Source organism: Ambystoma mexicanum, chromosome 7p (assembly GCF_040938575.1).
Source record: "Ambystoma mexicanum isolate Mex_15411 chromosome 7p, UKY_AmexF1_1, whole genome shotgun sequence".
Classification (NCBI taxonomy): Eukaryota; Metazoa; Chordata; class Amphibia; order Caudata; family Ambystomatidae; genus Ambystoma; species Ambystoma mexicanum.
The window spans coordinates 363,481,357-363,504,748 of NC_090939.1; the positions used below are offsets into that span (position 1 = coordinate 363,481,357).

The 23,392-nt window shown below is 43.7% G+C and overlaps 1 protein-coding gene across 1 annotated transcript in view; it reads left to right on the forward strand.

Moving 5' to 3' along the window:
• TMPRSS15 (transmembrane serine protease 15) overlaps positions 1-23,392 on the forward strand; it is a 1,663,368-nt gene that overhangs the window by 750,674 nt on the left and 889,302 nt on the right. Inside the window, 1 exon segment of the mRNA XM_069636234.1 lies at positions 21,570-21,710. Coding sequence (XP_069492335.1) covers positions 21,570-21,710 — 141 coding nt within the window.

A 23,392-nucleotide genomic window follows, 5' to 3' on the forward strand; every position in this document is an offset into this window, starting at 1 on the left:
TAATATATTTATCGCTGAAAGTGTTGCTTCTGCAAGATGAATGATACAGTTGAAGGGAACCTGTTAGGAGCAGGCAGCAAAGTCACAACAGGAGATGTTCTGTTGAAGGCAGATTTTATGAATTTAAGAAGTGGACACAGGGTTAACGAGAAATTCATGGATGAAGGTTTGATCTCATAAGCAATGGGCAGGTCACGTGTGAAGCATAGAATACAGGCTACTATTGGAGTTAAACGCTGCATTCTACATGTTCTGATATAATTAAGAGAAGACATATTGTATAATTAAACTTTAGCACATAAGTCCAGGGGCAATGCCAGTCTTTAGATACCTTGAAGTCTGTGTTCCACACTAGACACAAGGGCCATTAATGGTGGATAGGTTCAACTAAAGTCAATCATTGTTCCTGGTCAAGGAAGCTAAACGTAATGACACCTATCAAGGGTAAAATGTTTTCAAAAACCACTTGAAATTAAAATAAACAGTGTCTGTAGCTACCGTAAAAAGATTGGCTGCCAAGCCAACTATTGCCATTGTTGGTATATTAGTTTGGAAGATTAGAGTGTGAAAAATCCTACGGATCTCTCACTGAACCCCTGCCTAAAGTTTCCTCCGAGGTGGCCAGGGGAAGGCAGATGCTTCCTGATCCCAACCCTGGGGGTGATGTAAAATTCGGATGTATTGGGAAGAATGCCGTGGCAGATGTATATGTCTCAAAGAAAAGGGAATGCCTATCGGGGTGGTTACAAACAGAGTGAAATGGGAATTGTTGTGGAACCTAGTGGTCCAGGTCACATTTCAGTGGCTAGGAAGGATCTGGCAGGTGCGCCGGAAGAAGTGTATAAGGGACTGGTCAGAGAATGTTTGGGGTGTCTGAAGGGGCACCACCACATCAAGATGAAGGATGGTGCTAGGCCAACAGTGGTAAAGCTCAGGACTCTCCTGATATCAATGAGGAAGGAGGATGCCTTATAGATAAGGAGGCTAGAGAGTGAATGTGTGATTGAATCTGCAGAGACTTCTGAGTGGGCTTCCCCCATTGTTGTAGTACAGAAACCCAATGGCCAAGTCCCCTTGTGCATAGATCTCAGAGGATTGAATTGGGAGGCTGCTGTGGATCGATTTCCTCTGCCAAATGTAGCTAAAATGGTGATCAGGGCCAGTGGTGCCAAGGTGTTCAGTACACTGGAATTATAGTCTGAATGTGAGCATGTAAGGCTGCATCTAGATTGTAGGGATCTTACCACATTTGTTATTCTGGAAGAGACCTGCCGTTTGGACTGGTGTTAGCGGCAGTGTTTTTTCAGAGTCATGCATCAGATGACGAAAGGGGTAGAAGGCACAGTGTATTTCCAAGACTACATTTTAGTGGCAGTTAAGAATACATCTGAGCATGACCAGAGACTTAGTAGGGTGATGGAAGAATTATTGGAGGCTGGCTTGACACTTTGGAAGGAAAAGTGTACATTTAGTGAGAGCTCAACTTAATATTTGTATACAAACTCAGAGAGAAGGGGTTAAAACCGACCGGAGGCCTCAACAAACAAACATGTTGTGTTGTTCTTGGGTCTAGTTGAGTAGTATGCTAAGTTTGTGCTACACTCTGCAGGTAGATGTAGTGCCATAAGTGGACTATGCAAGAAAGGTTCCCAATTTGTCTGATGTTGGGAATGTCAGAGATTATTCCAGGATATGGAACATGTGAAACAATGTTCATGACTGATGCCAGTGATAAGGGACTGGAGTCTGTGCTTATGTATCCGTAGGAAGGTGGAGAGAGAATATTTGTGTTTGCCTTCAGGGTTCTGAGGGGAGCAGAAACACGATATTCGCTCATTGAGAAGGAAGCACTTGGTGTGGTGAGGGCCATTAAGAGGTTTAAGGCTTTTCTCTGGGTGAAAGGATTTGTTTTGTACACAGATCTCAAACCCTTAGTTTAGACTTTTATGATTAAACGGTTGGATGGTACGTCCAGAAGGATTCTTTAATGTGTGACTTCACTACAAGGACATACATTTGTAGTAGAACATGTGTCGGGAAAGAACAATACGGCTGAGGACTATCTGTCAAGGGTGACCCAAGTAAATCAAAGACGTTTCTGTGGATTTGGATTGTGAAGTAGCAGATCAAGTATTTGCTGTGTGTGAAGCTACAGCAGGATGGCAGCAGTGGATGGATGCTGCTGCAGAGGAAAATGAACTCGGGTGCATCATGGAATATGTTAGCACAAGATGATATGATATGATATTTTGTGGAATTTATAACGCTACTGTACACAAGTGTTTCTAGGCATGACAAGACAAGGGGCCTCATTCTGAGGTTGGCGGTAAGGGGTTAATGGCGCCGGTAAGGGTGCCGGTGCCGTTAACACCTTACCGCTGCATTACGAGGTCCTTTAGCGGATCCCGATAAGGGAGGCTGGTTTTACCAGGCGCACCTAGTGGGAGCCGCTAAAGGACCAGGGGGCTCGAATGGGAATGGGGATGGGTTCCCTGAAAGGGGAAATACTGGGTCCTTGAAGGTTGAAATGGCTCAGTATTTCCCCATTCAGAGAACCCGGACCCGGTATGCGCTATGGGGGTAGCTATGGCGCTTTTAGCACCATGGCAACCTCCATACTCGTAATGTCCCCCAAGGAGTGGGAAACAAGGGAGGACAAAATAACGATCTTACTAGGCCTTGTGTCATTTAGAACATGCAAATGCAGGGTAGAGAGATGGTGAAAAGGGCCAGGGGGGAGGGGAAGGAGGAAGTGAAGTTAACTTAAAGTGCCACCAGCAGGTGGATCATATGTGCAGAGAGAAGGGACTGTAGGGTTGCAGATTCAGAGCCTTATGTGCTGGAGAGCCCGGAGGCAGTGTAAGGGCAACTGGGCATGCAGGAGCCTGGGCCCGAGTTCAGAGGGTGACCAGGTGACCAGTGTACAGAGCAGTCAGGTGCATCAGCAGTGGAGAGGAAGAGTGAAATCAGAAGTGAAAAGGAAGGTCTTGAATTGCTTCCGGACCCAGAGGTGGTCCTGCTCAAGTTTGAGAGAGGAAAGGAGGCTGTTCCAGAGGGAGGCCCTGCCGAGAAGATAGATCTGCCTCCAAATCTCTGCCTGGAGAAGCATGTGACCCTTAGAGAGATGGAGGTGGATGAGCGCAGAGCTCGAGAAGGAAGAAGTCTTGGAAGAGAAAGTTGGATGTAGAGTGGACCCAGGACCTAGAAAGTATTGTGGACAATGCAAAGGGTCTTGAATTTGACCCTTGCAGCCACGGGGTGCCAGTGAACAGATTGCAGTTCTGGAGAGATACAAACCCTTGGCTTGAAGCCAAGGACAAGTCTTGCAGTCCTGTTCTGGATAAGTTGTAAAGGTCGAACAATAGAGGCAGGAAGATTTAGAAAGAGGCTGTTGCAATAGTCCAGCCTAGAGAGGACCAGAGCTCTGGAGACAGTGAGCTTCTGGGGGAAAGTGAGGAAGGGAAGAATACCTCTTAGAAGGTGCAGCTGATAGTTTGACTTCTCTCCTCACATCTCTTATGTCTCTAAGAAGGATAGGGTCGAGTCGAAGGTAACACCAAGGTTCTTAGCCTGACAGGAAGGATCAAAAAGAGGGCCCAGAGTGGAGAGAGAGAGAGAGAGAGAGAGAGAGAGAGAGAGAGAGAGAGAGAGAGAGAGAGAGAGAGAGAGAGAGAAAAAAAAGGCAGGTGTCCCAATGAAGAGAATCTTAGTCTTACTGGCATTAAGGCAGAGATCCTTGGCGGCACACCATTCCTGAATTGCGGTCAAACAGTCTGGTGTGAGAGAAGAAGAAGGGTTGGCTGAGGGGAGCCTGAAAGAGAACTGAGTGTCATCCGCATAACATTGAAAATTGGAACAGAAAGTAACGATGTTGTGAGCAAGAGGTGCAAGGTAGTGGTTGAGGAGCCATGGAGAGAAGTTATACCCCTGGTGAACACCACAAGTAGAGAGAGAAAAAGAAAGAGAGAGAGAGAGATAGACAAGAGGAAAGACCCCAGTTGGACCTGAGAGGGCCGGTTGGTGAGAAAGGAGGTCAACCAGGCCAGGGCCTGGTCAGTAATACCAAGGTTGTCCCGGAGACAATTGAGCAGGATGGTATGGTTGACTGTTTCAAAAGCAGAGGATAGATCAAGGAGAATGAGGACAGAAGGGAGATTAGAGTCAAGATTGGAAACCAATTCTCAAAAAATAAGCAGACACCAGTTTAGGCAGCCCACAGGCCCCTAGTGCAGTCAACCCATCAGGCAGCACTCCTTCCATCACCCCAGGTGGTCAATCAGGAATCCCTCTTACTCTCATCAGCAGAACGGGCTAGAATGAAGGCTAATCAAGTAGAAGAACTCAAAGGCTCTTTAAACTGAAGAAATTATTTATTGAACTTCCTTGGAAGTTATATTACTGCTGATCCATTGGGAGTGATTATGGAACTCAAAACTGACAAATGCACAAGCGGTTGAAAGAAAGAAATGTTCACAATGAGTCCAAAGTCAATCAAGTCAGGGGGTATTAAAATGGCCCAGGAAAGAGTAATTGGGAAAGAAACATCCACCATGGAATGTCCAAATTCGGGAAAAGTTCAAAGGCAGTATTCGGGTAGGAAAGGTCACAGGGTAAGGTGGGGTTACCTGGCCCAGCCTGGCACAGTGTAAAAGGAGGAATGGGCATCACTTCAAGTAACAATGCTGTGCTGGGAGGCTTGCTCATATGCCAATTAGGTATTTTCCTTGACCACAGTAAAGGCCTCTGATGCTGCAGTAACAGCAGAAGAGGCAGGCTCATGGGCCAAACAAGCATTCTCTCTGCTTTATGTTTGGAATCCCAAGCAGCTGCATTAATACCTGAGGCCTGCTGCCAGGCCAAGCTCTCATCCTACCAGTCCTCAGAATAGACCTTTGGTGCTGCAGCCACAGCAATAGAGTCCTGCTCTTGAGCCATTTGGGCATCTTCTCTGGTCCCAGATTAGGCCTCTGATGCTCTGTCTGCTGCAGCATGAGCCTGCTTTTGGGGCAATCTGACACCCTACCTGGCACCAATGTAGGCCTCTGACCCTTATGCTGTATACTGAGCCCCTTTCCTCTTGCCTTGCTGTCTTTCCCTTGCCTAAAAATAACTCCCTCAACCAATTGGGTGCCTTCACTTCTTGGTGAGGATTTTCCAGTTACCATAGGTTACCTTCCTGGACAGGGCACAATGATTAACAGGCACCCACCAGTTGCCTCTCATTCTCCTCCCCCCATGTCTGTGCTTCATCAATCAATGACTGTCAGCTTCTGCGCAAGGTCTAAAATGACAGTGACAGTCATTGGAGCAGTAGCCATGGGGATGGGAGCTGGGACTGGTACTGAGGGTGCCTGCAGCTGGGTGCACATTGATTCCAGGGTCTGCAAATGAAGTCCAGCAAACACTCTACCTTGCCCTGGAAGAAAGTTATCCATACAAGTAGCAGTATGTATATCAATCACCAACAGTGACATCATCCCTCAGCTCCTGGATGTCTATTAGAAACACAGTGTCAGTATTGGTCCTTGTGACACTTGTGTCCACCTGGTCATTGTGGGTGGGAAGTGGGTTTTCTGTGAATCTTTTCACACACAGACGCACACACACACTTGCTACAGTTGTGCATTCAGAATTCACGAGTTTCAACATTTATGCCAAAACAAGGATAGCATCCAGATTATTCCTGGTGGAGTTGGGTGCACTTAGAAGGGTCAAGAAAGTGCATGAAGAAACAGTAAATCAGAGAGGTCACTGAAGAGAGAGGCGTTGCTCATAGGGGTAAAGCAGCGGCAAGAAATATTTATGAAGTGGAGTAGGTCATTTAGAAGAACACTGCCAAAATGGGTGAAGGAGGTTCAAAAAATAGTTGTGAGTTTGAGAGGAGCACTGAGAAGCTGAGTGGTCCCCAAAGGGATGAAAACAATGAGAGAGATAGGAAAATCCTCGGGAACACTGACTTCAACAAACAAAAAAGTGCCTGACACAGTGGAGAGGTCTGGAGAGAGATTGGGAATTTAGCAAAAATTGGGACTGAGAAAAGGAAGTCCCAAAAAGGGTGACGACTGGAAGAAAGAGAGTAATAACTGGAAAGGAGAATACAGTTGTTTTGTTTGTTTTTTTTTGCATTTTTAAAGCTCTCACATAGCCCGCGGGCATCGAGGCGTGATGAGAGGTCTTATGAAGAGAGCAGGAACAGGAAGACAGGGACCTGGAGCTGGTGCAGGAGTTTAAAGTGAGTTAACTAAAAGTAGGAGGAAGATTAGGAGAGCAGAAGCAGAATTTGATGCGGGTGTTAAGAGATAGAGGAGCAGAAACCCAGGATACAGTTATAGAAGGATCTGGTCAGTTCTGGTTCAGAGAACTTGAGGTGTCAGTTACAAGCTAATCAGGAGGGGGAAATACAATTAGAAGCCATAGGAGGGTGAATTAAAGAAATTGGCCACCATCCTGTCTTACCACAGTGCCTGGGTCCACATCCAGTACCTAAATCTCTAACAAGCCCATTCCTCAAACCCATCATTCTCGCACCCAAGATTCAGAGTATCCAACTGAGGTAGAGCACCTTGAGGTGCAGAAACTAGAGATCTCTCAGGAAGATGAGAAGTAAAAAAACAGAAACACAAGGGCAAGTACGTAGATGATAAAGAAAGGCGAGATGGGCCAGTAAAAGACATATATTTTTCAAGACTATCCAGAAACACCTGGAGAAACCAAATACGAGATACTGAGAAACCAATGCTTTTGCTTAAAGACTCATTTTGTTTATAATGAACTGTCAACCCAGTAACGGAATACTGACACATTCTTAGCTGCAGTAATGCCATTTTGCACTTTTAGTTGCCAAAACAAAGAGGTGATGGCTGGAAGGTTTAGAATTAATCTTAACCTCTGGCATTGCTCTGGGCAACCCTCCAGACCATCGCTCTTCACCTGTGAAGCCATTACAGAAGGGGAAAGACTGTATGCAAATAATGCTTGGTCCCACCCCAAAAGGGGCAGTCCAGCCCGAGATGCTAGGTCACATCACTTCTGCATGAGACCACCAGCATCCCCACACATGTTTCAGCCTTGTTGGGCCTCATCAGTGAGGAGTAGCTTGGGTCTCTAGGCCCAGCAGACACGGGGCCCACGCTGAGGCATCAAGCTGCTGTTACAACTAGTTACAAGACTTTTCAGCTACCAGAAACATTGACTTTGAACACATAACTATCATAGGAGGCAAAGCGCGATTTGTCAATACCAATACTGTTACCTGTAAGCAGCAAACAACACAAGGGCCTGACACCGTAAAAGTACAAGGATACATTGCTGCAGCAGTTGCATCATCAACTGGAGAAAGCACACACATAGCAGATAGAACATCAATCAGCCCATTCATGCAAACTACTACTGGACTGTTGAACTCAATGTTGATGGCTGTAACAGGGCGTACATCACTGACATCAGTACCATAGCAGAAGTAGATGCAGAAGCTATTGTTTATAATCTGAGGTGAAGCCTCTTGTGTTACATGTTAAACAATTGGCATTAATGAAAATAAACAAGCATTTCATTGCCACAGTACAGACTGGAAGGGCATCTCCCCATAGCCAGCACACCAGCATGAATGATGGCAATGACTAGTTACCCAATACATACAAAATAAACCGAACAGTGGAACATGCTGCTTTATTTGAGTTCTCATATTGTCACGACTGACCACTGGTCAAACATCTCAGTCTCTCCCACAGTGTGCAGTCATCTCCAAGATTTATCAGGTCATTCCACTGCTTGTAGCCACTCCCTAGGTTCCACATGTTCTCTTACAGAGCGTGAACGGGCGTGGCAACGTAAAGCAACACAGGTTCGAATCCCGGATCCGCGCTTGGAAACCGCAGTATTAAGCACATTATAAATAACCAATCAATCAAACCATCCCCTAAGGTTCACAGGCTCTCCCAATGAGTGCAGTCACACACTAAAGATAAAAGGCCATCCTACAGAGCAGGGCCACCCCTTAAAGAGCACACGCACTCTCATAGAATCCTCCCACTCTCACATGTGTGGAATCTCCCTGTGGGGACAGTATTACATGTATGGAATCTACATAAAAGGATAATCTTTTTCTCATGACTAACTCATTCCTTCCCCCTACACAGCCAATTACATGAGATAAGGATGATGCTGATCTATCTGCCTCTCCATAACAGTCCTAATTGCTGTGAAGTTCAACTCTCTCAGGCTGACAGGCACAATACATAGCTATCAGTATGTGCCTCCACCCCACATCGGCTGATTGCATGGATTATGCACACATGTGGGCACTACATGTGGCATACTACTTCCAACAATGCACAGGCAGGCTTACAGTTGCCTGCAGCAACAAATGAGATAAATTGGGCAGGCTTTGTATATGCAGTGATTGCTTGTTCTTTGTCATGATGTGCCCAATGCTGTGGCACTGATCCAAAACCCTGGGAGGTGCTAGTACCTTCATCCTAATCACTTCTTGAGGGGGCTCAGGTGGTTACTGAGTAAATGGCTGGATCAGTGATTGTAGGAGAGTCATTCATCCTGAAAAGAGAAAAGAAACTAGAGAACCAGATGATGCAAACCAAAGACACCAAGAGAACCATAGAAACACCCACAGAACTGCAGACAGGTAAATAGAGACAATGCAGAACAGCATTAGAATTCTCCACAAGACATTATGTTCACAAGACATTTTTGTTATGTTAGATTGCCATTTCTGTTGATTGTAGCCGTATTTAACAGGACGTACTATAACTTTACTTCCCAGCCACCCTTGTGGCACTAAGCCCAGCACGCAAAGGGCATCGATACAGAGGATTACGACAACTGTTGAGTGCAGTCACACACTAAAGATAAAAGGCCATCCTACAGAGCAGGGCCACCTGGGGCCAAACAGCAGGGGGTGGGGCCAAACAGCGCTACGGCGCACGCTCCTGGACCACTTCCTTCTCCTTCTCTACTGCAGGCAGGTAACAGGCAGCAGACCGCGTACCCCTCAGCACCTCAAATCCTCCCGGGACCAACAGTTTGTCAGAGGGCAGGTAAGTGGGGTCGCAGCCACAGCTCAACAGCTGTCGTAATCCTCTGTATCGATGTCCTTTGCCGCCGGGCTAAGCGCCGCAAGGGTGGCTGGGAAGTAAAGTTATAGTACTTCCTGTGGGCGTGGTGAGAGGCGGGCAGGGGGCGGGGCCAAACAGCGCTACGGCGCACGCTCCTGGACCGCTTCCTTCTCCTTCTCTACTGCAGGCAGGTAACAGGCAGCAGACCGCGTACCCCTCAGCACCTCAAATCCTCCTGGGACCAACAGTTTGTCAGAGGGCAGGTGAGTGGGGTCGCAGCCACAGCTCAACAGCTGTCGTAATCCTCCGTATCGATGCCCTTTGCGGGCCGGGCTTAGCAAGTTTATTGTTGATTTGGGGATCTTTTCATGAGCGTTGATTCTCAGATTGACTTGTCGTGTTAATTCATCGAATGAGAATCTTTGAATCTTCTAAAGGCACAATAAAAGGGAGAGCTTTTTTCCTCATTTGTGGGTAGTTTAAGCTATGGGAGAAAAAGTGACACATGTGAGGAACACAAGTGGAGGAGGTTAGAAGCATTTTTGCAAATAGTGAGAAGTGTACATTGTTTTTTTATGCAGTCTGGTGTTGTTTGAAAGCTATTCATGCCCCATTTGGTTCTCCTCTACCTCCTAGTCCTTCTCATTCCACTTCTCTATGTGTGCTTTCCCTATGTTTTCTGCCACTGAGGTCCAGCTGAACTTCTGGCAGTGCAGATCTTCATGTTTATCTTTTGGTGAACAACACCCATGGGATAGCCTTATGGCACCCAAGGGTGGGGGTAAGGCATTGTATCCCTTATGTGTGTTTTTGGGCACCTGTGTGTGGCCCACAGAGCAGGGTATGGGCTGCTAGCATCTGCTTGTAAACTTCTCAGTGGCTCTGAGTTTCCTCCCTTTTGGGATACCCAGGCCCTGCCATGGGAATCAATGGATTCTCTCACAAAGGTAAGATGGCCACTGTGGCCTATTGGTTTCTATTGCCTTTTACCTTGTTCCCTAAAGTCCCGTGAATCCCTGTCTCTGTCCCCTTATTCCTGAGTGGCTGTTGGGTGGAAACACCATGTATGTCTCTGTTCCCTTTCCTCCTGACTGGATGTTGGGTGGAAATACCATAAATGGCTCTGGGGGTGCCTCTTGTCAGACTAACTGGAGCCTTCCCAGGGGCTGTGTGTTGTGGGCATACCTCCTGTTCTTCCTCCTGTATAATGTTTCTGCTACTGCTATAACTTGAAATCGACACATACTGTATTGTAGAACATTGTATCCAGTAATTCAACTGTATAAATAACTGTATGTTGTTAAGCTTCACACATAGGGCCGCTTATTGTAATCCACAAGCAAGCCTCCTTAAGTATACATATAGCGCCTCGTTGCCTAGAGGGCTGCAGTGTGCTTTACAAATCCAAAAATAAAATAAAAATAAAAATAAAATACCCAAGGGGTGGGACTTGTGTGAATGGAGTCGGGAGTCAACTTACATTCTCTGTTGTAGCTCTCTGGTTTCGCTGTGTGGGACACAATGAATGAGATAGCCCTGACTGAAACTGACATGAATGACGTGTAGTGTACTGTAAGGCTGGGTACTTACCCCAATCCACATTCTGTGTTTGGGTGTCTGGGTGGAGGGAACGGACTGCATGCCTGTGAGCCTGAGTGGCTGTCTGCCTGCATGAAAGCTCTTCTGTATGATTGGCTGACTGAGCCTGGCTCAGCCAGAGTGAATGGGGAACAGATGTATATATATGGGGACCTCTCACTTACCAATTTGTTCAGAAGCTGAAGTGAGAGCTTAGAAAGAAGAAGCTTTTCTTGAAGCCCAGCTGGAGGAGAATTCTGCTGCTGCAATTTCTTCAATGTAATCCAAAAGCTGCTGTGTTCTTCCAAGGACTGATCCAGAGAGGACCTGTAAAGGAGACCTCTCCCCGAGCTTTGAGGAACTATCATGCAAACTGCTACTCTTCATCAGAAGCACCCTGGAAGCCAGTCCTATGTGCCTGACATCTGGAGAATGGGTGTTTGTGAGTTCTGAAGAGGAGTTCCCAGACATCTCGAGTCAAAGAAGTATATTGGTGTCGCCCAGGGTCTGGAGGTGCGTTTCGTGACTGATGGAAGCCATTGTTGTCTAGTGCCCAAAAGAGGCATGGTGCTGCTGGACACAAAGAGCTGCAAATGTTTTAAACTGCCTTAGAACATTTTCAAGGGGATCCTTGCCGTCGGCACTGACCACTTTTTCCCACTGGAGAGAGTCCAGAGTCGCTGAGTGCCAAGAAAGGTTCATCTGTGGGTTTCCCACCATCAGAAGCTAACAAAGATTTCCCAAGGGTCCAGACTTGTTGAAGTTCCGAGGTACACTCCAGTGATGGAGTCAAGGTCACCAGAAGCCATCCAGGGGTCAATGCTGTGGCTGCAGCACTGAAGAAAACAGAGATATTCCGAAACCCGACACCAAAAGTTACGAATGCACCCATCACCGCCAGAAGTAAATGAAGTGTACCAGGGTCTTACTCTCATCTGCCAAGCCTTTAAGGAGACCACATCAAGTTTAATGTTTATAGGACTTCTACAGTCATAGAAATCAATGACCAGACAAGAGCACCATGAAGAGAAAAACTGCTACACTTCAGAAAGACTTTGGTTCAATGTTTCTCGTGGACTCAGCATCCCAGTGGCTTCTTCATCCAAGGGGGTCCATCATCAGAGGGAATCTTCTAGTGAAACTGATAACCTCTGCCAATTCACCTGCCAAGGCACCAAAGTTACTGTGACAAGGAAGAGCACCTTTGAGCCTAAGGAGTAGTCCAAGCGCTCCCAGATTGGCCTTGGATCCTGTTCTCCTGTGGCCTTTCAGGTACCTTTGGGGTGGTAGAACTTTTTAAAGAAAGCAGAATGTTATTGAACATTATTAGACTGCACTGTAAAAGACAAGATACATTACTCCACTAACTTTTCTATTACAGGTTGCACTAGTGGGGGGGGGGGACTTCACACAGATTTGTATATCTAGTCTAAAAAAAACATTCTACCACTGTTCACACCTATCCTTTAAGACTTCACCTGCCCATTTAAAACTGTCTACAGTTAGTGCACCTAATACTGAATTTAAGTATTGTGTGGTACCACCAAAAGTGTATATATTTGCCATTCTTTGAATAAGTACTTTAAAGTAAAAAGTGTTATTATTCAAATGTAGATATATTACTGAGTCGTATTTTACATAAAGAAGTGGTGTTATCAGCGAACATAGTGTGTGTACATTCGCTTGAGGGGGCTTCGGGAATTCACTGTACTTAAGAACAAGCCTGCATCACCTCCTGAAAGCTTATGCCTGGCTGCTTGTTGGTTGCTAATTTGAGAGCCCTATATGGGGTGTTGAGTGCCTTTACCGTACCATATGGATGGCAGAAGTACAGACACCCCTCCAGTCTTTACAATACCCTTTCCTACTTTCCCCTTGAGTTTGTTGTTATCTACCCAAGAGCTTGATATGTTCACAAGACATTTTTGTTATGTTAGATTGCCATTTCTGTTGATTGTAGCCGTATTTAACAGGACGTACTATAACTTTACTTCCCAGCCACCCTTGTGGCACTAAGCCCAGCACGCAAAGGGCATCGATACAGAGGATTACGACAACTGTTGAGCTGTGGCTGCGACCCCACTCACCTGCCCTCTGACAAACTGTTGGTCCTGGGAGGATTTGAGGTGCTGAGGGGTACGCGGTCTGCTGCCTGTTAGCTGCCTGCAGTAGAGAAAGAGAAGGAAGCGGTCCAGGAGCGTGCGCCATAGCGCTGTTTGGCCCCGCCCACTGCCCGCCTCTCACCACGCCCACAGGAAGTACTATAACTTTACTTCCCAGCCACCCATGCGGCGCTAAGCCCAGCGCGCAAAGGACATTGATACGGAGGATTACGACAGCTGTTGAGCGGTTTGGCTGCTTGCTCTGCCTCTGCAGAGATTACTAAATAGTCTGGGGGAAAGTCCAGGAAGCCACGGTGACAGAGTACAACGGAGAGATCCTGGATACCATGAAGTCAACTCCAACATCAAGATATCAACAAGGGACCGGATTAAGAACACGCCTGCAGGTAAAACAAAGATTTGCTTCACTTCCGGAGATGAATGGGAGTCCAAAGCAAACCTTGAGAACTACTACCTTAAAACAAAGTCGCCTCCCATTTTGTACGAAAAAACGGAAAAGCCTATCAATGGGAGCTAGTCAGCTGGAGTTGGTAACAACTAATCGACCACAGTTAGCAGAAGGAGTGGATAACTTATGGTTGGCGCCAAATTCTCCTGAGCTACCAATGGCTTGTACTATACCGACTGCAAGAGAAAGTTTAAAATTGTCCACAGCTCCGGTACCAACTGTATTAGCTAACATGGCGCTAGAGGATGGATGCAAGGAAAAAGTATCAGAACAACCCACTACTGATCCTAATCAAATACTGCAAAGGGAGGATCCTACCCTAGAGCTGAAAACAGGTGTACGTTTGAAAATGCCCAGCCTAGTGTCGGGGAACACACCTGAGGAGCCTTATAATACCCAAAGAAATCTGCAATCTGAGAATAAGGACATTTCTTCATGCCCTGTAATGGGGGTGTCAGATGAATTGCATAAACCAGACTTTTCTATAGATATCCCTAGAGACGAACAGCATTCACCAAATAAGAATGAAAGGGAAAAAGTGGAAATTCCACATTTGACTTCACCACCCTATGAAGTGGGGGGATGACCCTAGCCAACTGTTATCGGAGGAAAGACCATCTAGGAGCCTAAACGAATCATTAAAGTCATTGATAAGAGAATCCAGCCATGCTATGGACAGCATTACAAAGGAACATCAATTAGCGGAAGTATCATGTGAACAAGGAGACCTATGGGACGTAATTGAATTGGGTCAAATGGAAGAAGACCTAATGGGGTCCCTTGGCCTGAAAGAGAGACTCGATGATGAAATACCAACAAAGATAGTACAAGATACTATAGATATTTTTCTACCATATCGGGAAGATGAGACAAACCCACGGAAAAAGCAAAGACTACTGGAGAATGAGGTACCATCAAAGCTAATTCAAGATAATACAGATATTTTCCAACGATATCGGGAAGAGAAGAACAGTCCCCTAAAGAAGAGAAGTCCACTGGCTGAAAACGCCATAAAGGAAAAAGGAAGTCAATCAGAAAACTGCCTCACTGAAGCAAATAATAAGTATGAAGTTGAGCATACCCGACCGCACAGGGAGCGGGCCAGTCCCTTAGGGAAAATAAATACCAATGAAACTTCAGATATTGCATCACCAAGTTTGAGTAACTTATGTCTTGCAACCAAAATCATGCATGACATCTCCATATTGACTGATAAAATTGAAAGAGAAAAAAGAAGGAGCTTCTGTTTGATAAATGAGAAAATGGCCGAGCGAAAGAAAGCTCTTCTTTCTTAGTTGATGACCCGTTTGAATCGCCATTTAAATATGGGGGACCCAAGGCATTAAGGAAGGAGAGCCTAATGCCAGTCTCAGTGAAAGAAAACCTAATTCTATCAGGAGATGTATTGGAAGATCCATCAAAAAAATCACCAGTAAGAAAGGAACAAATAGAAAAGATCGGAACCAGCGATCTAATTTTGAAGGACGCAAATGAACCAGGAGAGGGATGGATAAACCAAATCTCAGGGATAATAACCGAGGCCTGTAAGTTAGAAAGAGAAAAAGACATGGATGGACCACATTGAAAAAGTGATCATGGCCTTGCTTTCCATTACAATGGCCCCCTTCTTAAAACTCTATGAGGCAATTAAAGACCCCTGTCCAAGAGGTGAGCTTTTGGGACGTACAAATAAAAGAGTCATATGCTCAAATGTCTTCATCTTTGCAGAGCCTAACCCAACGAACAAATAAGGAAGCAGAATTAACCCAAACTTGGCAAACACGATTGAGTGATTTAGCTAGGCGAGATGCGACTGATAAATCATTGTTGATGGAAGCTGTCATAGAGGATTGTAAATGGATGAGAAGCTTCCACAAAGAAAAGAGTCAAAGGAAAGAGAGTATCGATAACGTTACTAAACCCAAAGAAGGAAATGGCCCTATGAAACTAAAACAGGGCATAATTGCCCCTTCTAAACAAAAGGAACTACAACTGGACAATGTGATACTGATCCCATCGGGAGGGAAGGAAAAGGATACAGGTAATCCACCTAATCAATTTACATTAGCTCATTCAGAACCATCCCCCTTTGCAATCTTTTCAGGGATTACATCGAAAGATTTGATACAGCAAAAGGGAAAGGAGGGCACAAAAATGACAAATGATAAGGGAAAAAAAAACAAGAATGAACCCCTTAACGTAAAGTAAATGGCTCAAGAGCATTTATGAGAAATTTAAGAACTCCTCCTAGAAGAGAAAACCCTCAGTATGCTAAGAAATCGAGAAGAGAATTGAATATGAAAGATCTAGATTGTATAGAGACCAGGGGGACAAAGGATTCAGAAAATGCAGCAACAGAAGAAGATCAGGAACAAAATGGTGATCTCAGTGATCTGATTGAGCTGGTAGAAAACGACAGTAAGGATGAAGATTGGAATAGCATCAGCGTATCAGAATGGAAAACTATTGATAACTGGGAAACAATTGATCCAAATGAAAACTCTAAGGAAGACAAGAATTTAAAGCCTGATAGAAAAATCAATCAAGAAAAGAGCGTTGAGACTGGAAGGTGAACGGAACGCTCGGGAAAGCAATGGAATTCAAATCTTGAGCACACTAAATTTAAAACGATGGAACAAAGAAGAAAAGAATTGGAGATCAAAGGGGTTAAGGATCGAAAAACGCAGGATAGCCCCCGAGCGACACAATTAAACGAAAGAGGAAAGAAAGATCAGAACAGGAGTTAAGAAAAGGGAACCGAAATGGTGCCATCATCCCCAAAGAAGCAAAGAAAAATGGATTTGTCACCGTCACTGTCACCATCACCCCCAAAGAAATCCATTCTATCTAAAGGTTGCTATCTAAAACTAGAAACAGCAGTAAATGGCCCAAGAAGGGTGATATTAAACAGGAGTTATCTTATGGAGCTCTGCAACCAAGTCCTACCACAAGGATGATATCAACTGAGGATATAAAAATAGTTGAATTTCCAAAGGAACAGAGGATGGACCAAGTTATTTTACATTTGACTTCAAAGAAGATAAAGTGGAAACTCTTGGAGGTGACGGACACTCTAAAAAAAAAGGGGTTTCCTACTGGTGGACCTGGATGATGATACCAGGCAAAAAAAAGAAAAAGCCCCAATGGAGGAAAGAAAGGATATAAAAGATGATCCTTCAGAAAGAACAAGAGATACAGATGCTGGAAAAAAGGTATGAAAAAATAAACCAGATTCTGCAATATGGAAGAAAAAGAATGAAAAAAGTAAAAAAGAGGAAGAAAAACAAAAAGAAAGCCCTGTCCCGATCAAAAAAAGAAAAGATACGCTGAAAGCCCTGAGGTTCAAGGTGGACAATTCGGAAAATCCAAAAATGACAAAGAACAACCCAATTAAAGCAGACATCCAGGCAGAGGATTGGTCATGGATGGCAAAAGCCCTAGACTCAAAGAAGAAGAAGCAATAGAGTAAGAGATTGAGCAAAATTTGATCCTCTGTGCCTCATGGAACACAAGAGGTTTTAATCATTTGCTCTCCAAGGATAGCTGCTTCTTGGCAAAATATGATCTTATCTCAATACAGGAGATATGGTTACGTGAACCACCAGATGTGAGGGCTATGAAATTTACATCAATCCAGCTAGAAAGGGGCCCATGGGAAGACCATTGGGAGGGCTCATGATACTGAAGAAATTGGAATGCCCACTAAAAGTAGTAGAACATCTGACACCAAATCCATATGTGCAAATTCTGAAAGTAAGATCTAAAGCGGATGACTTGAAAGGATCAAAACAAATGATTTTGATTAACATCTACTGGAGTGAGAACATATCGGGACAGGCGCTCTTTCTGAAATCTATCATGGATGTAATTGATAAATCCATGACGGAAGAAAATGACCAATTGATTTTACTAAATGGCGATTTAAACATCAAACTGTTGGATAAAAATGGAAAAATCAAAGCTATAGAACATCTAATAGGAAAAGAAAAAACATGGATGAAGGAAATAAGAATCCATGAGATGAAGATGCTAAATGGCCAGACAAAGGGAGATCTGCAGGGGGCCAATACCTGGCACAGTGGGAAAGTTGGAGCCTGTTTTGATTACTGCTTTGTTGGAGGGTATACGCTGGAGAGAATAAAGTCATTTACAATAGCAAAACAAACTAACAGTGATCATTGTTTGTTAACGATAGAACTTGTGTGGAAAATACAAACTAATAGAGAGACTAAAAGAACGATGGAAACTGAGGTCTCATGGGGAAGAAATCGTTTGCGTATTAAAACACAGGCCATACCAAAACTCGTGCAAAGATGCTCCAACCACAAATGAAGATCTGGTGGAATATAAATGGCTCCTAGAAGCCTACGAGAGCAAGTACAAGGGTCCCCAAAGCATCCATACTAAAAAAAAAACATGCCTATGATGAACAACTAGTGGCAAGGAGGAAACATTATAGATCAGAACAGAGACTCTTAAAAAAGAACACCAGCACACAGAGAGAAGGTCTTTTGGAGAAAGGTCAACCAACCTATAAAAACTGGTTGAGACTCGCTACTTAAGAACCCAAAGAGATGCTGAAAAAATGTTAGCCGCAATAACTACTAACAATGCTAGAAGTACGTGGGACTTAATAAATGCCAGGGATCTTAATCTATCGGCCATAGATGTGAATCAAGTCTCAGAAGAAAAATGGTTTCAGCACTACACTGCTTTATATGAAGGCAAAACCCACGAAAATACTATAGAAGATAGTCCTGATTCTACACCGTGTGCTCTGGAATTCGATAAAGATGATATTCGAATGCTGATAAACAAACTCAGTACTTCCAGAGCAGCAGGTCCAGATGGAATCTCAAATAAACTATTGAAAGAAAATTGTGAGAACTGGACTGAGCTAATATACGACCTATTCCAACAAATCATGAAAATAAAACAAATTCCAGCCACTTGGACGAAGGCTTATATTGTGCCAGTATATAAAAAGGGGGACCGGGGAAACCCGAGACACTACAGGCCTATATCGCTTCTAGATTCGATTGGCAAGTTATTCGCATCCCTCTTATTAAGAGATCTAAAAAAATGGGCGTTCGAGGCAGAAATCTTGGACAAAAGACAGACAGCCTTTGTGAGTGGAGTTGGCACCGCCCTGAATTTATTTTTGATCAATCTGCTGAAGGCAAATACATTGACTGGGAAAAAAAAACTTTACCTAGCATTTAATGACCTCGAACAAGCGTTCGATGGAATCAATAGAGAACATCTGTGGTCAAAAATGAGGAACTGGGGATGACTAAAAGACCAGTTGGAAGCCGTTAGAACATTATATACTGGCACCTCAATCAAAGTCCAAATTACAAAGAATGGGGGACTTTCTAGGAGGATCAATACCAGCAGAGGAATCAAACAGGGCTGTGCGGTAGCTCCCTTCCTTTTTGTGCTATTCATGGCCGATATGAAGACAGCCCAAGAAAAGATTCGAGCATTCCCGCCGAGGATAAATGGGAAAGAAATACAGTGGATGCTATATGCAGATGACACAGTATTTCTAGATCAGACACCAATAGGACTACAAAGACGAATTGCGGCCTTCAATAAATATCTAAAAGAAAATAGCATGAAGATGAACGTGAAGAAATCTATGATCTTAACCATGAAATCAAGTAAGGGAAGAAAATTGGCTGGAAGAACTGCGACATGGTCATTAGATAATGAAAAACTGGAAGAAGTGGAATCGACACTATACTTGGGGATAATGATCAATAAAAACAGCAATGAACAGGCACAGTATACCCTAATTCGGGAAAAATTAGTGGCTCTGACAAACCAAGGGATTTGTATACACCGTAAATATGGGAAGTACTCCTTAACCACAATTGTAACCTTCTTTAAGCAGAAAGTTGTGGCGGTCATTACTTACGGTGCAGAGGCCCTATTATCCCTAAAATGGGAAGTCTGGAATCTGTGTGAGGTGTACTTTTGGCGTAAGATTTTGCGCTTACCTACCTCATTACCTGTGGAACTCATTAGAACAGAGCTTAGACTCCAATCGGTGGCCTCAGTTGCACTCTGGAAATCTCTATCACTGTACAGAAAGTGCATACTGGACAAACCACCAAAACCATTTGAAATCTTAATACAGAGGGATACAGTAAATGAAGATGAGATCCTCAAAAACTGAAAAGGAAGATGTAAAGCTTCCATGGACCAAATAAACATCTCCAATGATACTCTAACGAACAACCCTGATAAGGCAAAAAGATCTATCCGGGATAAGGATTAGGAGGAAACCCAGGAATTAAGATTGAAAAGAAGATCATGGTACAACATTGTCTGGGAAAAAAAGGCTGAAATAAATTACCTCTGTATCTGATGAAGTTCCCATCTCAGCACTATCGGGACTTGCTGCTGCGCTGCAGATTAAACATCTGGCACTGCCGAGAACTAAAATGGTTAAGAAGACAAATTGAAAAATCAGCAGCATATTGCAGATTCTGTAAATCTAAGGATCAACTAGAAACGATCAGGCATGTCATGTTAAACTGCCCTGCACTAAAGCCAAAAAGAGAGAACTATATGTGCAGTTATGTAAGAAATATCAACTGGGAGACGGAAGAAGATTATTGGGAGCGTCTCCTAACTGTTGATAAGACTGGAAAAACTCTTGATGCATTAAAATTCGTTGAAGCATTGAAACTGAATCAAGAAGAAGATGATTTTTAGGGAACGGAAAGTTGTAACGATGGGAATGGCAACTAAGGGCATACGCTACTGGACTGGATTGTAGCGTCTGAAGGGGATTTTAAGGGAGAAGGATTTTAGGAATGAATTATGGAAGTAATGTTTGAGGTTTAACTGAGATTAACCAATAAAACAAAAAAAAACAAAAAATAGACTTGAGAACCTGCAGTTAGATTCTACCTTGGATTTCACCAAAAAACCTGCAGTGCACTCTAAAACAGGAACAATCTCCTGAAGAGGTTTGGGAGTCTAGTGAGACTTTTTTTAGAATGTTTGCCCAGAAGCAACTGCTAGTAATGTGCATCAAACACTGGACCTAGTATGATAGTAAGTAATGTGTGTCTCCTCCCCCCTTACTTGTTGTCCCCCTCCCCCTCCAGCACTATCTGAAATGTCATCATGCCTAGTACGATAGTCACTTGTTTTGTTCCTCTCCCTCCGCTCTCCTCCCTCTTCCTCACCTCGTGTAATTCTACGGCTCTACCAGAAATGTCTTCAGGCCTAGTATGGTAGTCGCCTGTCTGTTCCCATTTCCTTCCTATCTCTGTCTTAGCACTTGCACTATCTGAAATGTCACTAGGCCTAGTATGATAGTTAATTTTACATTCTTGTTGTTCATAGCCTGTAACAATGTTTTGTATTTTCCCTTGTTCCCTCCCTTGTCGTGAAGCACTTTGAAACACATTGGGCCTCATTACGAGGGGGGCGGTAAGGGATTACCGGCACCGGTAAGGGCACCGGTGCCGGTAATCCCTTACCTCCCTACTACGAGTTCCCTTTGCGGGTCCTCCCTTAACGCCTGGTTTTTCCAGGCATTAAGGACGGGACCCGCAAAGGGACTCTGAAGCTAATAACGGTAACGCAATTTGCGGTACCGTTATTAGTGCCTTCCCCATTCCAATTGAGCCCTATCAGGGCTCAAATGGGAATGGGGAATGGCCCTGGTGAATGGGGAATTACAGGTCCCGCCAAACTATGAACGGACCGGTAATTGCTCCATTCACCAGGGCGGAGTCGGAACGAGTTTGGAGGCAGCCATGGCGCTAATAGCTCCATGGCTACCTCCAACCTCGTAATGAGGCCCATTGTTTATAGGCACTATATAAATAAACTATCATATCATATCATAAAGGGAAGACATGTGTAATATATATTTTCCTTTTGCACCCCGTCAAACTATAATCAAATAACGCATGATTCATATATACAATTCTGGGATTGTTATGCCATATCTGACAATTTTAACACATCATATCATCATTCTGCTGTGTTCCTAGCTATGTTGCGACATATAAAAAATGGTTACCATCCCAAAATTTAAGGTGGAATGTTTATTTATGTTACATGTACATCCAACTGGTTTTCTTCCAAGCCCTCTCAAAACCACATAACGTTATTTTATTAGACATGTGTCAGTTAATTTAGGTTTGACATTTGATTGAACAGTTAAAAAAAAAAGAAAATACCACTCGTCCTGCTTTATTTACATCTTAAGACATCTGTTCAACATTTTGTAAAATTGCAGGAAAATATGACATGCAATGTTGTTCAATCATTTTTTCGAACTTCTTTCCCAAAGGCTGATATGCTCATGTTTTATATTTTTAGCTGTTTATACAGGAAAAAACAAAGTGCACGATGTGTACTCAACATCCAACCAAATGACAGTATACTTTGTCACAGACAAGACTGGCACAAGAGCAGGATTCCTGGCAAACTTCACAACGGGTAACCACCTTGGCATGCCAGGTATGTAAACCAATATAGTTCAAATTTTAAGTCATTGCATTACCAACACATCAGCATAGCAAAATGATATAAGGGATGGATCTTAAACATGAGATATACTCACATGTATATACCTTTCATGCAGTGCCTCTAAAATATTTATACATGTTTAAAATCAACCAAAAAAGTTTTGATATCTTTTATTGTACCAATAATGTATTACGGTGAGATGATAATTCCACAAGCGTTCAACTGTAGACACAGCACCATTGTCTGCCCATGTATAGAGAGAAGGGCAGACTCAGGCTGACAGTGTGAAGTTTAAGACAGGCCAGAAGTCATCCCCAGACATGACACCATCTGCTCAAATGTCTGTAACGATATCAGCTTGGTGGAGTGAAAGGTGGTGTAACACATAAAATGGTGGAACACATAGTAATATGCCACCTCTCCCAAATGAAAGGTTATAGGTGGGGTAAACAAGAGTTCCTTGGACACTTCATCAATGCATAAATATTGTAAATTGAGGCACAATGATGGCACGATGATGAGTATGTACAACAAAGACCGACTGCTGCACACCATGGTAATTTACCACCCGCCAATTGCAATAGCAAACAGGGGTCTGGAATTACACACCAGTACGTCACTGCTCATGCTTTTGCAACAGATCTTCTACTCTAACTCAGCTGGGGCCAGCCACAACATCCAAAACATCTTGTGTCTGTCCCAGCAGAGCTGTTGGAGGTTCTGTCTTTGGGCTATTACCTAACTTGGCAGTATTTAAGTATTGTGGTATACTGGTGGTAAATTGGCACTATCTTATTTTGGAGGTAAATTAGTGGTGAGCATATTCACACACTGCCCTATATGATAAGACAAACCTTCCCCGTTTTATAACTCTGCCCTATACTAGGGTTGACTGTAGGCATCCACCCAGGCTTAGCACATTTAGAGGGAACCCGGTAAGATCATAAATGATGCCATAGATTGTGTATACATTGTGCTAATGACTTATCTACCTCATTAGCTTCCACCCTTGCATGCAGGGCTAAATGCACTCATACAACATACCAGCTTTCTAGCTTGTATATATATATATATATTTCCCTTTTGCTTCATATTTTACTTCCAGCAGTAAATGTTTTTCTTTACCACTGTGGTGTAGACTCAAGAAAAACTTCTAATTACCTCCCCTCAGCCCAAGAGAAGTCAACAGAGACATAAAAGAAATATTATACCAACCCAACTTTCACCCATTTGTATGTGTGTGTGTGTTTTAAGGACATGCTATTATTGCAATAAAATCAGAATTCATTTCACAACAAACCATTTGTTACATCTTACCAATAAATTGCACTGCCGTGGTTTCCTAAGAGAGAAAGAGATGAACATGCATTGCACAACTTATTCTTATTTTTGTTAGTTCACACTGTGGTAAAGAAAACCACTCAATAATTCAATTGAAATTACTGATACATTTCTGTCTAACTGAACACAGATAATTTCTAGTCATTCCATGCTCTCCTCAGTTCTACTTGATTTACATGAGAGTTTGAAGTGTCTGTGACTTATCTGTGTGGCTCCTTTTCACTCCTGCCTGTCTGCGATTAAATGTTTTAAGCCCCACATGGCCACTGGCACTTGCAAAAGCTAACCTTGGACCCCCAGCGGATTTCAATGCCATGAATGCAGCCTTTGAA